Source organism: Topomyia yanbarensis, chromosome 1, assembly GCF_030247195.1.
Source record: "Topomyia yanbarensis strain Yona2022 chromosome 1, ASM3024719v1, whole genome shotgun sequence".
NCBI lineage: Eukaryota > Metazoa > Arthropoda > Insecta > Diptera > Culicidae > Topomyia > Topomyia yanbarensis.
The window spans coordinates 172238442-172263730 of record NC_080670.1 but is presented as its reverse complement, the minus strand read 5'-3'; the positions used below and the strand labels follow the sequence as shown (position 1 = coordinate 172263730).

General features: G+C 41.8%; 4 protein-coding genes and 1 pseudogene across 4 annotated transcripts; 3 read left to right on the top strand and 2 right to left on the bottom strand.

Annotated features, from left to right (window-relative positions):
- The first annotated feature begins 2213 nt into the window (after positions 1-2213).
- On the top strand, positions 2214-4014 carry LOC131681612 (zinc finger protein 69 homolog). Its single transcript, XM_058962511.1, has 3 exons — positions 2214-2440; positions 2573-3454; positions 3519-4014. The coding sequence occupies exons 1-3, from the start codon at positions 2333-2335 to the stop codon at positions 3900-3902; spliced, it is 1374 nt and encodes a 457-aa protein (XP_058818494.1). The 5' UTR covers positions 2214-2332; the 3' UTR covers positions 3903-4014.
- Positions 4015-4096: 82 nt separating this feature from the next.
- On the bottom strand, positions 4097-6567 carry LOC131681618 (bifunctional arginine demethylase and lysyl-hydroxylase PSR). The gene is made up of 5 exons (XM_058962525.1): positions 6259-6567; positions 5780-6138; positions 5378-5722; positions 5068-5256; positions 4097-5006 (listed from the first exon to the last, which is right to left on the bottom strand). Exons 1-5 carry the CDS (start codon positions 6338-6340, stop codon positions 4791-4793), a joined length of 1191 nt encoding a protein of 396 aa, XP_058818508.1. The 5' UTR covers positions 6341-6567; the 3' UTR covers positions 4097-4790.
- Positions 6568-9605: 3038 nt separating this feature from the next.
- On the bottom strand, positions 9606-12030 carry LOC131676089 (PAN2-PAN3 deadenylation complex catalytic subunit PAN2-like; annotated as a pseudogene).
- A 7268-nt stretch (positions 12031-19298) lies between these two features.
- Positions 19299-22242, top strand: LOC131681594 (28S rRNA (cytosine-C(5))-methyltransferase). Its single transcript, XM_058962488.1, has 4 exons — positions 19299-19462; positions 19567-20006; positions 20693-20949; positions 21008-22242. Exons 2-4 carry the CDS (start codon positions 19571-19573, stop codon positions 22187-22189), a joined length of 1875 nt encoding a protein of 624 aa, XP_058818471.1. The 5' UTR covers positions 19299-19462; positions 19567-19570; the 3' UTR covers positions 22190-22242.
- LOC131681603 (uncharacterized) lies at positions 19970-20616 on the top strand. The gene has a single exon (XM_058962498.1). The coding sequence runs from the start codon at positions 20103-20105 to the stop codon at positions 20532-20534; it is 432 nt and encodes a 143-aa protein (XP_058818481.1). The 5' UTR covers positions 19970-20102; the 3' UTR covers positions 20535-20616.
- Positions 22243-25289: the final 3047 nt, after the last annotated feature.

The following is a 25289-nucleotide window of genomic DNA, read 5'->3' as shown; positions in this document are numbered from 1 at the left end:
GCAGTTATGTGCCAAACAGACGAAATTTCTGTACTTCTACGTATTTTTGTCATTTTTTTTGGGAAAATATGAAAAGTTTATCTTGCAACAATTGTAGTCGAAATCAATTACAATCGATTGGTATATATAAAAGTGTAGGCCATCACTTCGAATTTGACCTTATTTGCCAACTACATCAAATTTCCGTACTTCTACGTATTTTGTCTATTTTTTGAGAAAATATAAAAATGCGTTCTTTCAAAAATTGTAGCCGCCATCAATTACAATCGATTGGTGTATAAAAAAGTATAAATCATTCCTTAGAATTCGACGTTATTTACCCACTAAATGAAATTTCTGTATTTGTACGTATTTTTGGCTATTTTTTGAGAAAATATAAAAATTTGTTCTTTCAGAAATTGTAGCCAAAATCAATTACAATCGATTGGTGTATAAATTGCATAGGTGATAGCTTTGAATACTTGAAGTTATTTGTCAACTAAATGAAATTACTGTAGTTCTACGTACTTTTGTCTATTTTTTGAGAAAATATAAAAATTGTTCTTCCAGAAATTGTAACCAAAATCAATTATAATCGATTGGTATACAAAAAGGTATAGCCCATCACTTTGAATTCGACGTTATTTGCCAACTAAATGAAATTTCTGTACTTCTACGTACTTTTGGCTAATTTTTGAGAAAATATAAAAATGTGTTTTTTCAGAAATTGTAGCCGCCATCAATTACAGTCGATTGGTGTATTAAAATGTATAGGTCATCGCTTCAAATTTGAAGTTATATGACGAATATTTTAAAATTCTGAACTTCTTCGTATTTACTGAATCGTCCTAATACACTCCATTATTTAGTAACTTACATACAATATTGTGTTTCTCCACGTTTGTGCAAACATTTTGATATAATAATATCCATGTATAACATGTAGAACTATTGAGTAAACAGGTAATTTTCAAACCGTAAAACTAACAAGTCGCAAAGAATTTCAATCAACCGTATGCCACGTACATTGTAAAAATCCTATCTCCTAAAAACTCGAAAAAGTATAGCAATTTTTGAAAATCTACTATTTATTGCATATATTACAAGTCTAGAAGCTCTAAGGATTGCATTGGTGTAAGAAAAATTGAAATTGGTTGACAAACGGTCGAGATACGATTGTTTGAACAGAAAAACTCATTTCGTTTGTACTGACTCTCAATTACTGTTTTTACAATTACTTTGGTTATACAAATTTGTTTTCCATAATTCTTTGTTCACTGATTTTATAAAAGATTTACCTATCCAGTGGTGACGAAAGAATTAAAATTGGTGAGCAAACAGCTAAGACATGGCAAGTCAAAGAAGCGTTCCCATTTTTTTTCTCACTGACTTTGTTATACTCTTTTTACTGTAACTTACGGTAGACAACTCTATTCCTCTGTTTTTTTTAATTTGACGTATTCACAAAAGACATATCTTTCTATTGGTGAAGACAGATTTAAAATCGATTATGTAACGGCTGAGATATGACCGGTCAAAGTAAGCGTTCCCATTTTTTTACCCCCTTGGTATTCCGAGTGTTATTTGACACCACTTGCATCTGGTATACACAACCTGCACAAATTTGGCAAATAGCCCCTCGTTAGCCGGCAACTTGCCCTTTTTGACTGGGAAACGTTACACAACGCAGGGCTGACTTTTGGCACAACTTGTTTACTCATTCAGCCCTTCGTTATGCAAACTTGCAACAATATGACAGAATGGCTATAGGCGCGGTGTTTCATGAAGCGCGGACCCGTTCCTTTCGATTAAGAAAGACCGCGTGGACTTTCGGGGAAATGCGCTAATAAATCTAAGAGGGGTAAATGTGCGCAAAGACGAACGACGAAGGAAAAATATGAAACCGATTGTCACGTCTTGTCGTGGCGTGGGTCTGTATTTACGTCTAAAAATTTGAATAAATGGAAGCACTGCGGGAATCGGAATGTTGTCCCATAATAATGGGACGTTCAACAAACAACCGCTTAACACGCGCTCAATATTGGATCCGTGTCGGTCAATTTCGAGACAATGGGCTTGTGGCTTTTCTCTCACCATAATATCCAACCATAATTATTGAACATCAACTTGCATGCGACCGACCCACTTTTACGCGATTAATTTAATTGCCTCGAATACAATCTTATCTAGATCTGGCACACTACTCACTCGAGCAATCCAATGCGAAACGAAACGAACGCCAGCGTAGTAAACAAAAGCAGTACAAGATGTCCGCATCGATTTAAAACTTTGAATAATTTTTAATCTTTTGTAAACAATCGAGTGCGAGCGTGCTCAAAAGCAGCCTACTAGTATGAGCATTAAAATTGATATCAACGTTTGCCGGGTGTGCTGCAAATCGGAAGCAGCCAATTCGATTCTAGCGTACGCCCAAAAGTTCACTTACTGCACTGGTCTACAGGTAAGCGGAACTAGAGCTAATACAGTACAGTACGATGATAGTGGCAGTACTTGAACTATTTAAAAATATGCGAACCGTCCTAGATTGGGAAGCGCGCAAATTTTTGCTAAACTTTCGCGATAATTATTTTAGGTCGTAGAGAATGACGGTCTTCCGGACAAAATATGCGATGCCTGTTTGGAACGGATGAAAATCGCAGCTGACTTCAAGAAGAAAAGTGAAAGTTCCGATCGGCAGCTGCGAAAATTTATTGCCAATGTGAACAGTCAGTTTCATATGACGTTGGTGATTTCGGAGGATGTTGACGACGATGAAACCATTCCGATTGAGAAGCAGAATGACAAAGAGCCAAAACTGACTCTTACGGAGGCTACGGAACCATTCATGATCACTGTTCCTACGAATAGTGCCCTTGGAACGACGAAAGTGCTGTCGGAAGATGCGGAAGCTGAAATGTGTGTTGAGGTAGAACAGGAACCAGAACCGCAACCGGAAGCAGAGTCGGAACCGGAGCTAGAACAGGAGCCGGAAAAGTTTCGAGCTGTGGCAGTTATCCAGGAGAAACCGATTATTCAACCGAAAAATGAGATGTTTGAAGTTCTTGAAATTGACTACGCGGACCAACAGATGGATCAGAATGCGGAGGAGGATGACGATATGGACACTAGAGAGCAGATATTACCTGATGAAGCAGAGGAAACAGACGAGTCTCAGCATGTAGTCTACATTAGCATTCCGAAGCGCTATCAGGATAATTCTCAAGTCGGCGACGAAATCACTGTGGATTTTCAAAGCAGAGGCAGTGATTCACCTAACAGTGTCCAACAGGAAGACGAACCGAAATATGAATTAAAACAGGACGTGAGCAAAACGAGATCGACCGCCAACAAAAAGTCTGACGTTCGATTCGAGTGTACTCAGTGTGCGAAATTCTTTTCCACCAAAACCAATCTAAACCGACACCTGCAGGCACACGATGGCCACAAGCCTTACGTGTGTCTTCTCTGTGCGAAGGTAAATGTTTGTTCGATAGTGTCATGAACAATCTCTGAACTATTTTTTTTTTTTTTTGTTTAAGGGCTTCACTCAGAACGGTTCCCTGAAGCAACACATGCTCATCCATCAGAACATCCGGCCGTACGTTTGCACGGTTTGCGAGCAGAGCTTCAGTCAGCAAAAATCGCTTACATTCCACATGCGGCGGCACACGAACGAAAAACCATTCGTTTGTCCACACTGTTCGTTCGCTTTCCGCCAGAAGGATGGTCTGAAGCGACACATGCTGGTCAAGCATACCGAGCGCGACGGCAAAAGTTTTGCCTGCGATCTGTGCGGTAAAACTCTGAACACCCGGTACGGGTTAGCCATGCATCGGAAACGACACGAGGATGGAGGTGGTCGATCGCGGGAGTCGGATACGAGCGATGGTATCGAGCATAAAATTGTTATTGTGGCTGACTAAATCAAAGCAACGAGCATTTACCTTTAAGAATATAGTTTTGTCCCCCAAACGTCATGTGAAATGCGATTACGAATAAGTATCTGTGTAGAAATAAACAAATACCAACTCAAAATTCTAGCTGCTTTAAGAAATTTTTTTTTTCGAAATCGTTTACATTGTATTGTAGTCTTGGTGCACGAATCAATACACACAAGTTATATTTTGAAATGTTTTATTTCACTTACTGTGAATCGCACTGTTACCGCGATCGATTTGTTCCTAATGTAGCACAACTGTTATCTCTACCGAATTGCAGATGTTTGTTATCTAAGAGTCCTAGTATATAAGATTGGATTAATTTGTTTTGCTATACTCAAGGCACAGTACCGTCATATTAAACTTTTGCTCTGCTGATAAATCCTGCGCTGCTCAGTCCAGTGAGTAGTGATAAATGTTCTACTTTTGATGCAATGTTTCATTTTTTTCCCATTCCGGCTGATGGGACTGCCGCGGATGATATCTGTGTATCTTGAGAGGTTATTGTTTGTTTTCCTATCCTACTACGCGTTACAAATACAATCTATCAATTCTCTAATTTGGCTAAACCTGTTATTTCGTCTTCCAACTAGCGAAAACTAGTACCACCTCAATTCATTTCTAATTCGCATAAATTAATATAAATTAGTGATTCTCAGTTTACTTGTAATACTTGGCTTCTTTTGTGTTGCACAGTGTTAACTGTTTATAGTTAAAATGTTCGTCCTTGTCCGTCAAATGTTCAAATTCACTGTTCAATAAAAAATACAGAAAACCTAGAAAATAGCCGTCAGAGTTTTGATTCTTCGCTCGGAAAGAATCCAATTTCCACTTTTAAAAAACAAATCAATCTCCGTTGCTCTACAACAATAATCAAGCCATCATTCCGCCACCCGTTTTCCGGCGTTTCTTAGTCTTATGCGCCGACAGCGACTCCTGGCCGCTGTCTGTGTTAGAATCGCTATCACTTTCGTCACTGCTCGAGCTGGAAGACGAGGAGCTGGAGTTGCTCGAGCTATCGGACGCCACACCGGTACTCTGACCGAGGTCAATCTTCGTCGCCAGTTTGGCCAGTTCCGGTTCCACTTCCTGGGCGGTCGAAGAAAAATGTGAAAACGTCTGTATTTTATTACTGGAAACAAAAACTCACCTGTAGCACCTTTAACCACTTTTTGGATAATTTTGGCCGACCACGCACAGTTTTGTGCCAAACCACGGGAAAGTTAGTTTTACTACAAAAATTTTGAGTCACAGCAATAGTATCGTCCATGTTCAGGACCACATGCCACCAGCCGCCCGGAACAAATACCGTTTCGCCCGGTTTCTGTAGAATCTCAATCTAGAAAAGATAGAAAATACTTTAAAAGACTTCGTAACAAACGATAAATAACAAGAAGATTGATACGATTCCGTCAATTTCAGCGAAAATTTCCATTCCACCAAATTAAACCCATCCTCACCGGTTTACAATCCGCCGGCCAGTCCAACTGTTTCGTCTTCGGATAAATCAGATTAAACCACGTGATCGCCTCATCGCGCTGTTTCCCTCCGATCGCACCGGTAACTTTTAGCAGCTCCTTCGGGGTGTTCGTAGGAAACAGACACCACCGTTTGTGCCCCTGGACAAGCGCATTCCACGCACTCGTTCCCAACGGATCGATATGGATGCCCGTTCCGGACCGTGCCGGACCCATCACAAACCACCGGTACGGTGGGCGTCGTTCTTCGCCAGCATACTTGAACAGATCATCCCGAAAGTAGACGGGAATATCGTAATCTTCCAGAAGCTTTCTCCGGCGATGATGCTGAAAAGTTAAACAGTTATCAATCACAGCAAACACAAACACGCAAACAGACCGAACCTCGCCGAAGCTACTATCGAAAATGTACAACGGGCTATCATCTGTCGAACTTCGCATATACTCGATGTAGTATTTCATCTTCATTTTTACGCTGTAACCATCATTATCCTCGCCGCATTTAAATTTCTGGTTCCGATACTTTTTAGCCAGTCGTTCCAAGGTCCACTTGTATTGAGCTTTCCATCCCTCCTGAACGCCTTCGATGACCACCGGCTTATAGATGCTCTCGTAACGTTCGATAAACTCCTGCGAACTCACATCTTTCACGTGTATCCTTTCTACATTGTCGTCAAATTCTTTAAACTTATCAAATTTTCTATGGTAATCGAGCTGTACCCAAGCGGCCTTATCTGCTAGTTCTAGAAACGAAAAAACGTAGCATTATAATGATCGAAAAAACTACCGCCGGTCAAACTGATCTGATGACTCATTTCAGCACACGCTTCACGAGTCGACCGTAAGAAATATTAACCACTTACCAGGTCTAGCCTTTCGCTTGACATCCCGAACGCGTTTCCTCGTACGGTGCGATAGTTTGACTTCTCCTTCCGTCAGGGACATTTCAGCCTTCTTTTTTTTCTGTTACTCTAAATCACTATTTTGCACACGACTTTCGATAATAACTGCAACTAACAGTTTGCAGCACTACAGCGTCCCACTCTAGACGATTTTATTCAGGAAAGCTACGATAATTTCCCGAAAAACTACGGAACATTTAAGGCAGACGTGAGTTTGAGTGTGATGCGAATACCTATGTGCAATTTCGACTTTTGATAATGGCGGAATGACAGTTGTTGCTTTGGCCGTTTGAGGATAAAGAGAGACTATTAAAGTAGAGTGGCGTTTTATGGAATATGAAATATTTCACTTCGATCTATATGTACACGCTAAAAAATATGGATAAAGATGCATCAGTTTCGTGGTTTTCAATTGTGTGGGAGCTCTGCCCGAATAGAATTTTACAATAGAATTTGGTCAATAAATGAAGAATCAAATTCGTCTTTCATTACATAAACCGATAGAGGTAATTTTTTTCTAAATATAGCAATAATCCCTTAAAACTTCGGAAACTCGTTTGACACTACCGTTCGTCCTTGACAGTGAATTTACGCACATGGGTTAGCATTTTTGACAGTTTTTCCAGCGAAAGGATAGAGATCAAGGTAGTTCAATGGAAGGTGTGGTGGTGATAATTCAATTTTATGAAATATTGCGCACTTCCCACCAACCTGGACTCCGCACTTTCGAAGTGCGAGTGATCAAACTGCTACTGAAAACTGCGAGCTGTCAAATCACATGTATTTCAAGTGATAGAGATGGTATTTTCATGGACAGACCAGTCGAGCTAACCAGTCTATGAGAAGAATTCAATAGAAGAATAGTAAGTGCGCAGTGTGGTTAGAATCCAGTTTTTACTGCCACAAGCAATAATTTTTTTTTTGCGCACAAAAAAGTGAAAAAAAAGTTCGATTACGTATTTCTAACGTCAGGTGCATCCTAGGGGCAGATTATTTGTGGTGCATTTTTAAAAATCATTTATTTCCATCAAAATAGAAATTCATCATATATTTTGCGTTGCGTGCAATGTTGTTTGCGTTGCGTGTAAGACGTCAAAATCCTACAAAAAAACTAGCCCTACATTTAACAAAACGTCGAACAAAGTGGATCAGCGTAGGACGTTTGTTAAACAAACTTTTCTGCGAAGCAGTGCAAAGCTGATGCAAAAATGGAAATTAAATGCATTTTTTTCAATTTGATGAAAATTTTGTTATACATTCTTAGAGTGATCTGTCCCTAGGCTGCATCGGAAAAAAAAATCGAAAACAGCGTAGAGCTTAATGACCCAATTTACCCAACAAACAATCATAGAACAAGAGATATGATGGTCTTTGCTGTATCAACATTGTGCGACGCACGGGAGTTCTCCCAGTAGATTCACCAAATACAAATATGTTAATACGGAATGCTCTGACGATTTTTCGAGGACACATTTTAAGCTACCCTATGGTACACCGAAGTACACTGTCAAAGTGACAGTGTACTTTGATGAAATAGTGTTGATACTGGCTGCATGGATGAATTTGTTTAGCAACGATTGTTTGGTTACCTGTTGACGAAAATGCAAGTTTTCTTTAATAATCGTTTATTGAAAAGCTATTACTCATAAAAAATAATCTCTTATCTGCAGCACAAGGATGGGATTGTTCCAGCTTTGAGGAGGTAGGTGGTTATTTTCGTACATGGAGATTGTCATAAAATATATCTACCCGCAGCTCCACGAATAATAAAATATCGCTCCTGGAATGGGAAACAGTGCGAGTGCTAGACTAGTGGATGCCCTGGCAACGGATGACGGATAACTGGGGAGTAACTTTGTGAATGTGTTCCTTACCACCTACCGAATATTTGCCGACCAGAGAAAGTCTTGGGGTTGCTGCTGAACCGGTACGAGAAATTACATTCGGAACCACGGGCACTATTGCCCTCGGATGCGTTGAACGATCAGCACAAGAAAACTCTAGGTTTGTTCAAAAGTGAACAGTTCAGAGTTTTGAATAGTAATTCTAACCCCCGCTTCAGGAACAAACTATCTGCTCTGCCATTGCTGGATGGATTCCCCGGAGATTTGGCACGTTTACAACCTGCCTTCCGGAGCCACCTTTGCATCTGCTGAACTCGCACCGATTCTCCAATATTCCCGTGAAGTTCTTTACCGAACAGCAAACCCGAATGGATATGGAACTGTTCAAGCGGTTGATACGTGTGATCTGGTCCAACAGGGACAAGCACGAGTATGGATCACTACTCGCCATCGTTACCCAGTTCAATGCGGTATCTTCCGGGTGATATGCTTATCGAACTGCGGCTTAAATCGCAGGAGGACTAACTATATTTTTACTGAATTTATATTCTAGCGAGCTATTTTTTACTAGGAACGAACCCTTCTCATGTCCACTTGGATTGACATTGCACAGGAGCTTCGACGGTTGCAAAACTTCTCCTTAAAGGCGATCATCTCATGACATCATTTGAATGCTGCCTATCGACTGTCGAAAACCTGGGCCGTGCTACCTCGAGAAAAACTTGTACTATACACCGAATTGGCTCGGACATTTTCCGAGGATTATAACGGGAAATGCTGATGCGGGAAGGTACTGCTAAATTTTCCGACACGGTAGGCGAGAACGACCGGTTTCTCCAGAAGGTATTTCAGAAGCAAAACATGTTGATTAACCACGGATCTATCCTTTATCTGGGGACATTCCTGACAGACCTAACGATGATTCATGCTGCCATGCCTGATACGCAACAGAATGGCTTGATCAATTCCGACAAGTGACAGAAGGAGTTCGAGGTCATCTGCCAAAGGATGTTGTGTTAGATCGATGGCTTGCCTCGCTGCTGGTCCTAGACGGGACGCATTATCCTCAAAGTAAATGCGAGCAAATTGTGTTTATTACAATTAAAGACGCTATTGGTAAATACTCATTATTCATGCGCGTATAATCATCATGTGTAAACCAAGGAGTTGCCCTTCCTATGATCATTCTCAGGGATAGACCGTTCCAACATCAAATTATGGCCTTGCAGAACGATTTTTTTTATCGAAACAAATTTTATTGAATTCAACAAATCAATTTATTATCGCCCGACCAATAATTTTATTTATAGAATTTAATTGAATTTTTTATTGAACCTACAAATGTTTTTTCTGCCTGTTACATTATTTCCCAAACCCAAGCATCAAATAAACGTTCAAATCTCTTGTAGGATAGGAAAAATACTGATATCACTTTTCCTCAGAACGGTACATCGTCCTCCGTCGTTAATCCGACAGTTTCCACTGCAACTTCTTGCCGGTTTCGTACAGGTTCGACAGCGCCATAGTAAACTCATCCTTAGCATTCAGTTTGAGATAGTTCTTGTACAGCAAAAGCGCTGTCCGGGCATCCTCAATGGAATCGTGTGTCTGGGATTGGATCTTGATCCCGAGGAATTGCCAAGCCAAGGAGCGAAGCGACACCATGCGATGATGGAGAGATGAAACAGGTAAACCGTGTCAACGATTTGCTCCTGCGGAACAATTATATTGATCACGCGAAAATCGTTCTTGAGTCCATGTCCGACGAAGATGATACCACTTTCCACCAGATAGTGTATTCTTGGTAGGACTTTTTCAGCGTCGTCAGTCTCTTGTTGCTAAAATTAGCATCCAGATCGACTGTTTTAATTATGGAGAATTTTGTCAGCTAGTCGACAACCTGCTCCTGAGTGGAGATATAATCATCGACAAAGGATACTACTTCATCTTTACACTAATGTAACGAGGTTTTACGGTAGGCATTTTACCATCGGACAGGATTTCATTTTCCTCCCGATTCAAAGTAACAAATTGAGCATCCATTGCCACCAAGTCACCCGACTGAAAGATTTAACTTTTATTTAACGATTTAAAATATTTGTCACCTCGGATTTCACCGGAGTTTGGTTAGGTAACAGATCATTTGCGAATGGATTTAAGTACTGAGGCAAACATTCCTTGTTCTTTCCTTGTTCGTTCCTGAGTGCGGTACTGGTGTAAAACATAACGCATGGAATCTTCCAATCCTGTGTAAACCAAACCGCTTCCTGCACGGACAGCAGGGAAATACTGAAGCAGTTTTCAATTATCCAATTTCCAAATTCTGCTTCTCATCCAACGTCATTCAGAAGCCTAGCGGGAACCATGATTTCTGCTGACATTAATTAGACGCATTCGATTTGAACGACGGTGGGGGTAATCTATAATAACAGCATAAAATATTGTAGGACTTGTGGGGACAATATTCAGGTTCAAGGAATCTTACCTCGGATGAAAAAAGTGACAATCTACCGGAGAGCAGTGCATCCCGTAACGACACATTCTCCCATTACCTAAGTTTGCACCATTCTGCGAATCCCCATCGCTAGACACTTGGGCAGAGGATTCTTTAGATACTGAAGTTATTTGTTCATCTTCAGACCGCAGTTAATCGATAGAATTTCCGGCAGATCGTGTGGCTGATCTTTTGATTAGTGGAGGTGAACTTGTTGCACTTCTCACACCAGGCCGGTGTAGTCTTTTCAACGGATATATAATTTTTCAAAATTGACGCAAATGTTCCGTCGACGTGTCGGTTTTTGGTGTTGATGGGATACAGGAGATTGCACACTAGAAGGATATTATTTTTGACACTTTCGGTGTTGCACTTGTGGCATCGTTGGGTGGTTTTTTGTTTAGTGCCGAACAGGCGACTGATTTACGTTTCATCCTTATTAATACGAGTAGGTTATGCTTCTCTTGCCATCTCAGTATACACATAAATTTCGGCTGACAACATCGGATCGTAATCTAACCGGAAGAGATTATATTGAGTGAGAAGAGATTATTTAAACAAACCATCCAACTTACCACTACTGGGCACTAAGAATTGAAACTTTTCATTGTTAGCATCATACTACTGAACAGAAACATAAACAAATGTCATTAAAAAAATAAACTTAAGAACGGCATGCTCTGCTCGACTTTATCAAATGTGTTGCCATTTCTTATTACTTTTCAGTGTTTGTTGATTGTCAAGCATAATCCATGCATAGGGTTCATTAAATCTAGTTTTCGGAGAGCCAAAAAATGATTACCCTTTTGTATGGGACCTTGGCGTATTTAATTTGTATTTGGATTCACAATAAAACTTCAGGTGACAATAAATTTAACCTTTTTTATTAACGACTTATAGTGAGTCAATCTTTTTCCTTTTTTATATTGTAACGACATATAATTAGCAAGGGACTGGAAGGTGAAGTATTTTTCAAATATTAAGAGCCATAATACTCAAGGGAGAGCAAGGATTTGAAGTAAGAAAGTTTAGAAAAGCGTGGAGTAGGGTCAATGAACAAGCTTAGAGTTTCCCGGTTACTTAGCTTTTTGTCTTCTGCAGCGCAGGAGTCAGGATCTTTTGGCATTAAATGCGAATCACCTGAGTCTGCGGCATGTCCGGACTAGCGTAAAATCAATTTAATGACTTATGCTGTCGACTCCGACAGCATAAGTCATTAAAATGCAGGAAAAAATCGACAGTCAATTGGGACCGGGGTTTATCAGCCACATAAACTTCTTAGAAAACGGGTTGAAGTTAATTTAGCTGATGCATCGCGTGTCTTCGAAGTCAATATGCCTACGTGAACAAAATGAAGTCCTGGAAGATGAAGTATGACGAATCGGAGAATTCCATGATTCGGTCTTCGAGACTACTGACGGATAAAATGAGCGACAGATGGGCAACCGGTTCTCAAAGCCAGAAATGTCAGAAACATTGATCGAGATCTGCAAAATCGACCCGAATTTCGAACAAAAGCAGTTTCTGCAAGAATTCGAAACATTGTGGAGGCGACGTTTCGCGGTTAATTGGAAGTGCTGAAAGATTGGTGCTTCGAGATTATCTACAACATTATCGCGACACCGATTGCACAGACCCAGAAGGCCGGTTTCTTCCTGGATTTCAAAACTCTGGATATTTAAAATGTGGATCTCGTGATGGAGCAGGGTCCGGTGCTGATTATTACCTTCCAGACGCAGCAGATCAAATGCGTGTGGGACAGCAAGAACAATGTGGTAGAAGCCGACCCGGAGAATGTGATGCGTTGCAACGAACTGAATCCCAAGTCGGCGTGGCGGTTAAGGGAACTGCAGGCAAATAGTAAAGAAAATAGTAAAGAGAGACACTGAGAAAAAGGGAGAATCAAACGCAGACGGTTTTTCTTGTGTTTTGAGGAACCGTTTTGAAGCTCATCGCCGGGTGGTGACTCTCCTGGTTTGCTTTTATCGATATTAGTCCAGAAGGAAAATCTGTCATCACTTACGAGGTCGTATGATTGTGCCGAACGACGGAATTTACGTTAGGTTGTTTTTAAATATATAAATGTTATATTCACGGTTCGATGATAATAAATGAGTGAACAGTGCAGCTCATCTCGATGCCCAACCTAAAATCCGATAGCAATCGCAATCGGAGGCTTGCTGTTGCACAGATTGGATATACACAGATTGGTATTCTACCTTTGGTTTTATTGGTAATATGGGGATGCAGAATTCATTATGCTTATTGGTGAGCTTCTTGATAGTTGATTACAATAATTTCTAGAATAATTTTATGAATGGCGGTTTTAAAGCAATTTTCTTGATGCGCTTGACACACCGCGAATCAGTCGATTCAAAGATAGGGTCACATTGAAACAATTTTTGATCTTCGAGTCTCCATCAGATTATGGACAATTTGTCTGGTTCGACCTTCGAGTCTTCATCGTAGAATATGGACGGATCAATGATTATGGCCATCGGCTAACTAGGGTGACGGTTGTCCTAAATGAGGTCGGGAAACAATGTTTTGCCATAAAAAAGAGTAAAACAGATACTGCCAAAATGATACTCCTACATCAGATGTTAAACAAACATACTGTTCTGTTACACCAAGAAACACCAACTGAAAATCAGCAGCAACACTTCTTAATTTTGACAGTTTGATTTGACGCCTCAGGTTTTGCATTCCAATCAACGCATTTCTTTTGAAAAGGTTATATGCGCTTGACATTTCTTACGTGCGGTTTGCTGCGGTTTTGAACGGTTCGATAGTGTAAAAAACAATAGATTATGATTTAATTTGCTACTTTCCATTTTTTTGCTTCTTATCAGAACTCTCGACAAACATATGATTACGGCTTAAAAGCTAACTGTCAAAATTCTCCTTGAAAGGAAAGCCCGGACAAACCGGCTAAACACAGTTCATAGCAGTAAATGAAAGAGAAAACTTTTCTCTTTTGTTTGGGCGAGAGAATCGCGAAATCAATCAAAAGAATCGACTCTTCAAAAAGAATGAATGAACCGCGATTCTTTTTTAAAGAACTGCGATTCACTGAAGGAGTGACAATTTATTATAAACTCAGCGAGAACCTAGGATAGGATCCGCCAGCTCTGTCCCCTATTTTTGAACCAATTCTGAACCAGCTCGTGATTGGATGAAAGTGACATAGGCAAACCTTCGGCTTGGAAACTAAAAGTACTAAAGGGCTGCTTGGAAGTGTTGTCATATTGTGATATCAAACATAAAACGACGATTGTTAACTGTGTTGATTTCTCGACAAACATATGATTAGGGCCTAAAAGCCAACTGTCAAAATTCACTTTGAATGGAAATTCCGGACAAACCGTTACGCGCCAATCACAGATGTTGGTAGTGAACGAAAGAGAAAAGTTTTCTCTTTCATAAACTGTTGTGAACTGTGTTCAACTAGTAACGGTTTGTCCGGAATTTCCATTCAAAGTGGATTTTGACAGTTGGCTTTTAGGCCGTAATCATATGTTTGTCGAGATTTTTTTGTTTTCTCGAGATACCGCTTTATGAAGTGCAGGCATTATTTGGCAGACCAAATCAAACATATTATCCAGAACTGAAGTTCCCGAGAGATCCGGTAGCGCGGTTATCGTGGATTCTGTTCTGTGTGCGGAATAATGCAAAAATGCCGCTTTTCGAAATCAACAGGCTGTGTAGCGTAAGTATGACAATATTTTGAACTTCATGTAAAAATTGTCTTTGTTCCAGTACCGAGTAAATTGGAAGTACTGAGCAACCAGGGAGAAAGTTATCCCGGAAGTCGCTTCTTGTTCTTCCTTTGCTATTATCGATACAGTTGAATTTTACAGTTTTCAACTGAATCGATCATCGGTGTAAATAGGAGCGTGTATTTTCTACTGCTGTTTTCTCCGAAACGATCACATGTAGTACTGGAACAAACCTATACATTGCTCCAAAACAAAAATTAAACCTTGCAGAAAAGTAGTTTTAGAATACTTAAAATAAATCCGAACAGAGAAGATTATTTATTTTATTTATTTATTTATTTATTTATAATTAATTAATATCAACAGACACAGTGTGGTCCTAATGATAATTTCTTAATCTATTTAAAAAGTCAAATTGTAATCTGCTACGTGGAATGTGAAGATCGAACTCGGATGAAACTCTGTTGAAGGTCCGCTGCAAACCAATGATGGCACCGTTCACTCCATAGTTAGTCCGGCGAAGAGGTAATCGGAGGAATAAATTATTGCGAAGGGCGCGAGGGCGAACGTTCATGTTTATCGCACTGAGAAGCTCGGGGCAGTCAATTCGATCTTGCAAAATATCCGAAATCGTCATAGCACGGAATAGATCCCGTCGCACTTGCAATGTATCGAGTCCAATAAGCAAACCCCGGCTTTCATAACTTGGCAGCTGGTGAGGGTTGCTCCAAGGCAATCGACGAAGGGCAAACCGAACAAATCTGCGCTGTACTGCCTCAATTCGATGGACACCGTTGAGATAATGAGGGTTCCACACAACTGAACAATATTCCAGAGTTGATCGAACGAGTGAGCAATAGAGAGATTTCAAGCAGTAAATATCTGAAAAGTGCTTAGATATTCTCATTATGAACCCCAAACAGCGTGATGCCTTTGCGACAATATAGCTGATATGCTGTTTAAACGTCAGTTGTTCATCTAGAAAAACTCCGAGATCTTTGACGCAATTCGCTCTGTCAATTGTGGATTCAGCTAGACAGTAATCAAATCGAATTGGCGTTTTTTTCCTCGAGAACGTAATGACCGTACATTTCTTGGGGTTTAGGGTCATTCGGTTGATCTCGCACCATTCCGCAAAGGTTTCCAGTTGGCGTTGAAGGAAAGCTGCATCTTCAGTATTCCGGATTCTATGGTATAACTTGAGGTCGTCGGCGAAAGACAACCGTGGTCCTTCTAAACAAAAGTTAACGTCGTTGAAATACAGAAGAAAAATCAATGGACCGAGATGGCTGCCTTGCGGAATACCAGATGAAGCACAGAACTCTTCGGATACACAATCACCTATCTTGACTGCTAGACGACGATCACTGAGATACGATTGCATCCAACGGAGAATATTAGTACCAAAGCCGAGTCTATCCAATTTTGCCACTGCAATAGCGTGATTTAACTTGTCAAAAGCAGCTGAAAGGTCCGTGTAGATAACGTCAGTTTGAAGGCCGTCCGACATAGCATCTGTAACATATGTTGTGAACGACAGAAGATTCGTAGATGTTGAACGTTTCGGCATAAATCCATGCTGAGTCTCGGAGATATACTGTTTGCAGTGGCTGGAGATGGGTTCCAACACAGCCATTTCAAACAGCTTAAGAACTGCGCTTAGCGTTGTAATACCACGGTAGTTGTCAACTACCTTTTTATCACCTTTTTTGTGAACTGGAAACATGAAGGAGGATTTCCAGAGTTCGGGAAATACTCCGGTTGTTAGCGACAATTGAAACAGATGACAAAGAGGTTCAATTAGACCGGCAGAGCATTTTTTTAGAATAATAGTTGGTATACCATCTGGGCCTGCCGAGGTTGAAGCCTTCATTTTGCTAATCGCCAGTTGTACCATATTATTGTCGATATTGATAGAGTTCAAAGACTGGTATGATTGAGGTACATTGAGAGCCGCGCGTGAAGCCTGGGTCGGTGTCAGTTTCTCGTTGGAGAAAACACTCGCGAACTTTTCAGAGAATAGTTGGCAGATCTCCTGTAAACTAGAGCTCATACGTCCTCCATAGCTCATCGTTGATGGCAACCCGGATTCCTTTCTTTGCTCGTTTACATGCTTCCAGAATGTTTTAGGTTCGGACTTCAACTTACGTTGCACGTTTCGCAAGTAATCGGCATGGCAACGCTTCGATGTCTTTTTATAGACTTGGTTAACATGAACGTAGTGTTGTCGCAGCACGTAGCCCCCAAACTTGGAGTACTTCTTCAGAGCGGCTCTTTTAGTCGCTTTTAACCGTCTCAGCTCGGCAGTGTGCCACGCTGGGTGCTTAGATTGAAGGCCACTTCTTTTGGGTACATAGCGATCGATAGCATAGCTCATAACATTGGAGAAGGTCTGCACTGCAACGTTGACATCATCATTGTCGAGAATTTCAGTCCAGTGGATATTCGACAGGAAGTCAATAATGCTATTATAGTTGGCTTTTCTAAAATTATAGCTGACGGTGTCAGAAACATTGCAGTCATGCTTCACTCGAATCGCTTCAAGCAATATATGCAGGGGAGGGTGATGTCTAACAGTCTTTACCAGGGGGGACGGTGCTGCGATAACTTTTGGCGCGCAGTCAGATTTGCTCGAAAAACAGAGATCAAGGATTCTGTTGTTCTCGTTCACCACATTATTCGTTTGGCGCAGCAGATTTAGACTGTAGCAGTCAAGCAAACTGGTGATACCAGCATGAAAAGATGACAATTCGGGATCAGCGAACATAAATCCGTCAGAAGCAGAGCGCCATTTTAATCCGGAGAAATTGAAATCACCAACAATCAGGATCTCATCAACCGGGCTTGCTTGAGCGGAAATCCGTTCCAGTGACTCAGTATGTGAATCAATCAATGTCGAATCGCGAGTGCGGTCCGGTGGAAGATAAACCACGCAAAGAAAAAGTGCGTAGCCAGCCAGTTTGATTCGCACCCACACCTGCTCGACACAGACCCCCAAAGTATCGTCAATCAGTTGCGCTTTCAATCGACGATGGATAGCCACAAGTACCCCGCCGCCGGTAGCCTTGAGACTGTTGCGTGAGCTGCGATCAGTTCGGAAAACATCGTAGTTGGCACCAAATGCTTGCACTGACAGAGTGCTATCGCTAAGCCACGTCTCTGTGAGGGCGATTATGTCGAAGCATTCATCCGAACTTGCTACCAGATAATCTTCGATTACTGAATTCATACCACCGGCGTTCTGGTAATATATTTGTAGGTTTGAATGCCGCGATTGATTGTCGTTGGTATCGATTTGGAAGACCCCTTCACCACTCCTGCACACAGGACCGTGACGACTGGTGAACGCTGGCTGCAATGGCTCGACTGTGGCAGGGGGATCAAGGGCTTCCATAGTGCTAGATGCAGTGCGTCCCAGGGTGCGATGAGTCATACCAGCATAGCATAGAGTGCTTAGTCCTTCTGTGATCGTTGTAGAGCCGAATGTGCTGTGAAGAGACGAGCTCGTTACGATGGGATCCAAATTTTGTTTTTGACATTGAAGATTCACAGCGGCGGTAGAGTTGTGTTCATCAGCAGACTGTAAGTGGAATTTACATTGAGGGGGTGCAGCATCTTGTATTGCTTCGGAAGGACATATACCCTTCTTGGCTTTACCTGACACAGAAGAAGTCGCCGATTCGCCAGGTAGACCTGAATCGCTCGCCGGGATACAAGAAGTTGGACAGATGAGTTTATCCGGAACAGCTTGGCGCTACTGTCCACCACCAGATGGATTCTTCTCCGCCGCAATCCTGATTCTTGTGACAGAGGTTGCTTGACTCAGAAAGCAACTTACAAAAATGAAGAGGCATGAAGATATTTTTCGTAATGTCCAACAACGAATATATATATTATTTTGTTTTTCTGTATTCCGATGGAAAAAACGTTATGATCGTTTAAATGCGGATATAAAGACTAAATCTTTGATTTTTCCAGAAGCATGAAATTGGTACATCATATAGAATATTTTAATCAGAACAAATATACGACCGAAACAAAACAAATATTTTGGCAACATTGGTCGAGTGGGGTATGTCGTTTTCAACAGGGATTAGTAAAATATAAGAAGAAGCCAGCTGGCGGATCCTATCCTAGGGGAGAACCAAAAAGAACCGAATGAGTTTGCCATAATTATGAGTCACTCTGAAATAAACGAACACGATGAACACATGAGCTCCGTGTGTCGTACACGGATTAAAATATCAACTCATAACTAATTTAAATTTAATAATAGTTGTAATTTCAAGCGAGAAACCAATCTTTAAAATGGCAGATTTTTTTGTGTAAAATAGCAATTTTTATTTCAAATGAGTACAAAACTGTCTAAATTGAAAAAATATCTCGAAAATTCAACGAAGGGGTAAGGTATCTTATACAAAGAATGTGTATGCAAAGTTTGAAATAAATCGGTTAAGGGATCATTCATAAATGACGTTGCATTATATGGGGGAGGGGGGAGTATTGTATTTTGTGATGATGTGTGACGATAGGGGGTAGGGGGTCATGTCATGCTACGTAGCTTTTTAAAAGGGGAATAACTAACATCGTTTTTTATTTTTTTATATTTTTCGGGGACAAGTGAAATTTAATGTGAAGTTACTGACTCAGTTTTTTGCTAAACGGTAAAATTGATGGTTACATTAAATTTTATTGTAAATCTACTGCGAGAACTCTGCGTCGAACAATGTTGAAACAGTAATAACTATAATATTTATTGTTTGTTTGTAGGGTAGAAGCTATTGTACGGGCTTTGTAACGGGCGTTTCTCTCGTTCCCCTCGGCACCGAAGCAAAATTCGTCGGTCCAAAAATATCACTGTTGCCCTATAGTGAGTTGGGAAAGTGCGATCAAATCACTATTTGGCACTGGGTTAGCATTTGACAAATGAAATGTTTCCATTCGATCTTTTTTGCTGCTGTCGCAAGAGTACTCCCTGTTTATCGAAATTTTTATTAATAATCGTTTCGGTGCTGCGCGGTATTTTTTTCAAATTTACTTGTATCCCAGCTTACCTAATAGTGTATCGTTTATGACAAAAGTTTTCTTAGATTGCAGAAAATAAAAAGGTGAGCGCATCAGTTAATTTCCCTAATTTGCATCCACAACACATCACGTGTTTTGTTGCCGGCCGTCGAGACATCATCCGCAAGTAAATCACCTCTTTCTTTAGTGTCATGATGGTAGCGGAAACGGGACCGGATCTTGAGAATGGGAACCAGCAGCAGCAACGTCGCCATTCGATACCGGTTCCCACAAACTACCGTAGCGCTGCGAAAATTCTTCGGCGGGTAGTTGAGGAGCGACGAAATGTTAAATCTTTGGTCCTAGAGGACAAGCATCTGCGGAAGGGTAAAGGTCTCGCTATCATGGATCTGATTCTGGTCAATCTGAAACAGATTGACGATTTGATAGTTCGAACGGAATTGGCACAAAAGGAGCCTAAGCTCAACCCTTGGTTAGCAAAGGTTTTGATTGCGGAACTCGTTTTCGGTAGAGGCGAGCTGAATGGAGAATCTCTACCGGTGCAATGTGTGCGACGTTACAAAGAGTCATTGCTGGATGCGCTGAGTAAATCCGACGTAGCTCCAGCAAAGTTATTGGATTTTAAAGGTACTTGATCGCGAATTGCGCCAATCCTAAGGGGAGTCTTTTCTCTTTTTGTTTGCTTTCAGGCCGGTGAAACAATTAGCTGGATGCAGTTTCGCGATGGGAAAGCGAAATAAACAAAAGACAGCTTTGAACGCGTCCGGTGATGATTCTGTAGCATCGAAGCAGGTGTTGGAGCAGCCTGCCCCAAGCGTAGAAAATGATCAAGTCGAAAGCGATCGATTTGAAATACCTCTCCATTCCAAGCAAGCAGCGTTCGCTTTGCTGTGGCTACTAGTGTATAGTTTCGGAATGTTTACCCTCCCGTTCTTAGCTTTTTACGGGACGCGATATATTCTAACGCACAACTTTCACGTGGAAGGATTCGCCAACACGTGCGGGTCAGTTCTGGCTGCCGTTCTGATGGTCAACGTGATCATTGTGTTGTACGCCATAAGAGGATTCCAGGAGGCGGCGGAGGACGAACGCGAAGCCAAAAGCGAACAGACGGAACAGAAGGAAGCGAAGGAAGAGTCGAAAAAGAGCAAATGAAACTTAACAGTATTTTAGAAAAGCGTGTTTAGGAAAGCGTGAAGTTTAGTGTGTGAATAAATTTTAAGATTTTACTCCCCTACGGATAATTTACTTACTGTAGTACTAGAATGATTTTTAGGAAAAGACCAAATAATTATACAATATATTTTGAACAGAACCTCGCTACGTTCGTATCAACACTAGCGTGTTGGCGCAGCCAGGTGCTCTCAGACTGCTACAGGAAGAAGGATGGGTCCTCGTAGATGAAGAGTTTACAAATTACGCGGATTTTCTTGAACGGGTCAAAAACTTAGGCGATTCGGAGTTTTTGGTGGATTTTCACTTCAAGGAAGTGCTGGTATTTCCCAACAGCGCAAAAAATTATTGGGCTCGAGCGACCGAGCTGAAGCAAAAGTTTGTGCTACAGAATAAAGTAAGTAGAAAAAGCACGTCACGTCACGAACATCATGAATAAAGAACTTCATTTTCAGGCCTGTGTCCTACCAACTTATCTGCTTAATCCGACTAAGAAAAGCGTTGTCCTAGACATGTGTGCCGCTCCGGGATTAAAAACTACCCATCTCGCCAACCTTATGAAGAACAAGGGTCGTATCTACGCCGTCGAACGGGATGCCAACCGGTATAAGGTGTTATGTGACTACTCCGCTGAATTCGGTGTGATCAAAACGATCAATGACGACTGTCTGTTGGTTGGTGACGAGCAAGCGCCAGGAGTGGAATACATTCTGATCGATCCAAGCTGTTCCGGTTCCGGCATGGTCGATCGGTTGAAGCTGAATGAAGAAATCGACAAGCAAAGGCTGTACAAACTAGGAGGACTACAGTACAAACTGCTGTGCCACGCCATGAATGCCTTTCCCGCGGCTAAACGTATCGTGTACTCGACCTGTTCGGTGTATCCGGAGGAAAACGAAGAGATCGTACAGGGTGCTCTGAAGCATAATGGTCATTTCAAGCTGGCCGATGCAAAGGCTTTGCTCGACAAGGAATGGTTGAACGTTGGTTCGCCGGATTATGCTGGGATAGGTGAGAAATGCCTGTATGCCCGACCGGAGATAGATCTAACGATAGGAATGTTTGTAGCCGTATTTGAACGGTGTGACGAGGATGAGTATAATGAAATATACTTAGCTCACGAGAAACAGAAGGAAAGTTACGAAAAGCTATCTAAGTTTGGACATGGTGAATTCGGCCGTGGAAAAAGGAAAGTGAAAAAGAGAAAGCATGGCGAAACGGAAGCATCGTCGGACGGGGTGGTGCAAGACACTCAACCAGACAGAGATTACTGTTTAGAAAACCCGTTGGATGATGCTGGTCAGATTGAGGACAAAAAGAAGAAGAGGAAATCTAGAAACATTGATGCAACCGAAATCATTTCACCAATTGAACTCGCCGATGAAGAAAATAATGCTGATACCAAGGTGAAGAAAAAAAAGAAGTCTAAAGTAACAACTGACGAGCCAGAAATTCTTGAGGAAAATAAAATTGTAGACGAAGAGAGCTTGATCAAGAAGAAGAAAAAGAAAAGTAAAAATCGAGAATCAGAGGTTCTAGCGCAAACAGAAATTTCGTCTTCTACGACAGACGATGTTTCCATTTCCAAAAAGAAAAAGAAGAAAAAGGAAAAGAACAAACCACTAGATGTAGAGTGAAGAATATTTTGTAATACTATGTTCGTATTTAGATAAATATCTCACAAAGAAAACTCTTGCTTTCATTATTCTATTCCAAACTCTCAAAAATCAAAAATAAACTAAATATCGTATCGTGATCTTGTTGGATAGTTGTTCAGTATTTTCAATCAAATTTTGGCATCAACGAAAAAAAGGCTGCCTTGTTGGCAGGCCTTGTACGCAACTCACTTGGGTTCGCGCTCGACTATTAATCGTACCAAACTGAAAAATAGGCAATTGACCCAAAGGTTAAAAGCTCTATAATCGGAACAAAACATATCTTGAATTAAAATTACTTCTATGCTTAGTTCAAACCTCATTGGCGGAAGCGAAACCCGCATTTTATTTATACGCATCTGAAATTGCAAGATTCAACCTTTTCGATATCTGGTGATTCAGAATTCGAGTTCGGTCTTTGCATCTCTAAATGCTCAGAAATGTATAATATACAAACTACTACATTACAAACTACTAGATATAGATTTATAGATATTATCTATAAATCTATATCTAGTAGTTTGTAATCGGGACCTGAATCCCAATAACGTTTAAAGAGATTTTTCTGTTTTTTCGAGAGTTGTCCTACTGGAACTGTAGAGCTAGGGTCTCGGCAAGGGTCCCCGTCAGAATCCCTCACTACAATTGCAGACGAGACGGGAAATGTCACCCATTAAACAATGCTTAAGGTCAATTGCAGCGGGACGTGATATTCATTGTACGGTTCAGATATTGCGGGCGTTGGGACATGACAGTGTGTCTTTTAGTATATTCGAGTGTGTTCTTGGATGACGCGGACCGTGAATTTAATTGTTGGTGTACGGTTCAGATTTTAAAAGAAAGTGAGTGATTCCATAGCACTAGAGTTCCCGGTCATGTCGCCATGGAACGTGTTGTCTAGTGGATATGAGCGCGTTATATTTTGATTGGTCCAACTGAACATATGGATCTGAGTTGCTAGGACGGAGGATAAAGATTTTCGGACGTGACCGATTCATGATCGCTCGAACACGGGTATTCGTGGGTTCACGTTTGAGACCGCGTTTGTAACTTCGTAAGTATCAAAACCCTGCTCAAAAATAATAAAGCCGCTGAGGTTGACCAAATACCAAGCGAGCTACTAAAACACGGTGGCGAGCCACTGGCTAAAGCGCTGCACTGGGTGATTACCAAGATTTGGGAGGAGGAGATTTTACCGGAGGAGTGGATGGAAGGTGTCGTGTGTCCTATCTACAAAAAGGGCGACAAGCTGGATTGCTGTAATTACCGAGCAATCACCCTGCTGAACGCCGCCTACAAGGTACTCTCCCAAATACTATGCCGTCGACTATCACCAATTGCAAGAGAGTTCGTGGGGCAGTACCAGGCGGGTTTCATGAGCGAACGATCTACCACGGACCAGGTGTTCGCTCTTCGTCAAGTAGTGCAGAAATGCCGCGAGTACAATGTGCCCACACATCATTTGTTCATCGACTTCAAAGCCGCATACGACACTATCGATCGAGATCAGCTATGGCAGATTATGCACGAGTACGGATTCCCGGACAAACTGACGCGATTAGTGAAGGCGACGATGGATCGGGTGATGTGCGTAGTACGTGTCTCAGGGACGCTCTCGAGTCCCTTCGAATCACGCAGAGGGTTACGGCAAGGTGATGGTCTCTCGTGTCTGTTATTCAACATCGCGCTGGAAGGTGTAATAAGAAGAGCAGGGATCGACACGAGTGGTACGATTTTCACAAAGTCCGTTCAGCCACTTGGCTTCGCCGATGAGGTTGATATTATTGCACGAAACTTTGAGAAGTTGGAGGAAGCCTACATCAGAATGAAAAGAGAAGCCAAGCGCGTCGGACTTGCCATCAACACGTCGAAGACAAAGTACATGATAGGAAGAGGTTCACGAGAAGAAAATGAGAACCGCCCGCTTCGAGTTTGCATCGGTGGCGACGAAATCGAGGTGGTTGAAGAGTTCGTGTACTTGGGCTCACTGGTGACCGCCGACAATGATACCAGCAGAGAGATTCGTAGACGCATCGTGACAGGAAATCGTGCTTACTTTGGCCTCCGCAAGACACTTCGGTCGAACAGAGTTCGCCGTCGTACGAAGTTGACCATCTACAAGACGCTGATTAGACCGGTAGTTCTCTACGGGCACGAGACCTAGACCATGCTCGTGGAGGACCAACGCGCACTTGGTGTCTTCGAACGGAAAGTGCTGCGTACCATCTACGGTGGAGTGCAGATGGAAGACGACACATGGAGACGGCGAATGAACCATGAGTTGCATCAGCTGTTGGGGGAGCCGCCCATCTGTCATACCGCGAAAATCGGACGACCACGGTGGGCCGGGCACGTAGCCAGAATGTCGGACAATAGCCCGGTGAAAACGGTTCTCAATTGCAATCCGACCGGTAAGAGAAGATGTGGCGCGCAGCGAGCACGATGGATCGACCAGGTGGAAGACGATTTGCGGACCCTTCGCAGACTGCGTGGCTGGCGACGCGCGGCCATGGACCGAGTGGAATGGAGGAATCTTCTGTATACGGCACAGGCCACTTCGGCCTTAATCTGTTAATAAATAAATAAAAAGTATCAAAACGTTCACCTTATTACCGGGGTGTTATCAAATTTGTGCTATTGCGGCCGTAGGTGTGCGTGAGTGATCGCGAAGAGCTTAAGCGTCGCTTCAGTGCACGGTTCAGATTCTGACAGGGAGTGAGTTACCGCATATCACTAGAGTTCCTGGTCATGTCGCCATGGAACATATTGTCCAGTCTAATTGAAGGCATTACTAGACTGCTGGTACCGAGGATAGAGACTTCCGGAAGCAACTGATACATGATCGCGTGAGCGTGGGAGTTTGTAGGTTTACGCTTGAGGTTTGAAAATTTATTTGTGCTGAGATAAAATGATTTTATCACCGGGATGTTATCACGTTTGCGAGAACGCGGGTATATGTTGCTTGGATGATCGCGAAGGGCTTAAGCAATTGCATGCTAACTTGTTTGTCACGTGTATGTGACTTCGCACGTATAAATTCGTTTTTTTTGTCGCCATGGAATGTGTTGTTTAGTGGATATGA

Coding starts and splice junctions, on each gene's coding strand:
- LOC131681603 (XM_058962498.1), top strand. CDS start 20,103: ATGGGAAAGCGAAATAAACAAAAGACAGCTTTGAACGCGTCCGGTGAT.
- LOC131681594 (XM_058962488.1), top strand. CDS start 19,571: ATGATGGTAGCGGAAACGGGACCGGATCTTGAGAATGGGAACCAGCAG. Junction 20,007..20,692: donor AAAGTTATTGGATTTTAAAG/GTACTTGATCGC, acceptor TATTTTGAACAG/AACCTCGCTACGTTCGTATC. Junction 20,950..21,007: donor AGTTTGTGCTACAGAATAAA/GTAAGTAGAAAA, acceptor CTTCATTTTCAG/GCCTGTGTCCTACCAACTTA.
- LOC131681618 (XM_058962525.1), bottom strand. CDS start 6,340: ATGTCCCTGACGGAAGGAGAAGTCAAACTATCGCACCGTACGAGGAAA. Junction 6,139..6,258: donor CAAGCGAAAGGCTAGACCTG/GTAAGTGGTTAA, acceptor TTTCGTTTCTAG/AACTAGCAGATAAGGCCGCT. Junction 5,723..5,779: donor TCGATAGTAGCTTCGGCGAG/GTTCGGTCTGTT, acceptor TTAACTTTTCAG/CATCATCGCCGGAGAAAGCT.
- LOC131681612 (XM_058962511.1), top strand. CDS start 2,333: ATGAGCATTAAAATTGATATCAACGTTTGCCGGGTGTGCTGCAAATCG. Junction 2,441..2,572: donor CTTACTGCACTGGTCTACAG/GTAAGCGGAACT, acceptor TAATTATTTTAG/GTCGTAGAGAATGACGGTCT. Junction 3,455..3,518: donor TGTGTCTTCTCTGTGCGAAG/GTAAATGTTTGT, acceptor TTTTTGTTTAAG/GGCTTCACTCAGAACGGTTC.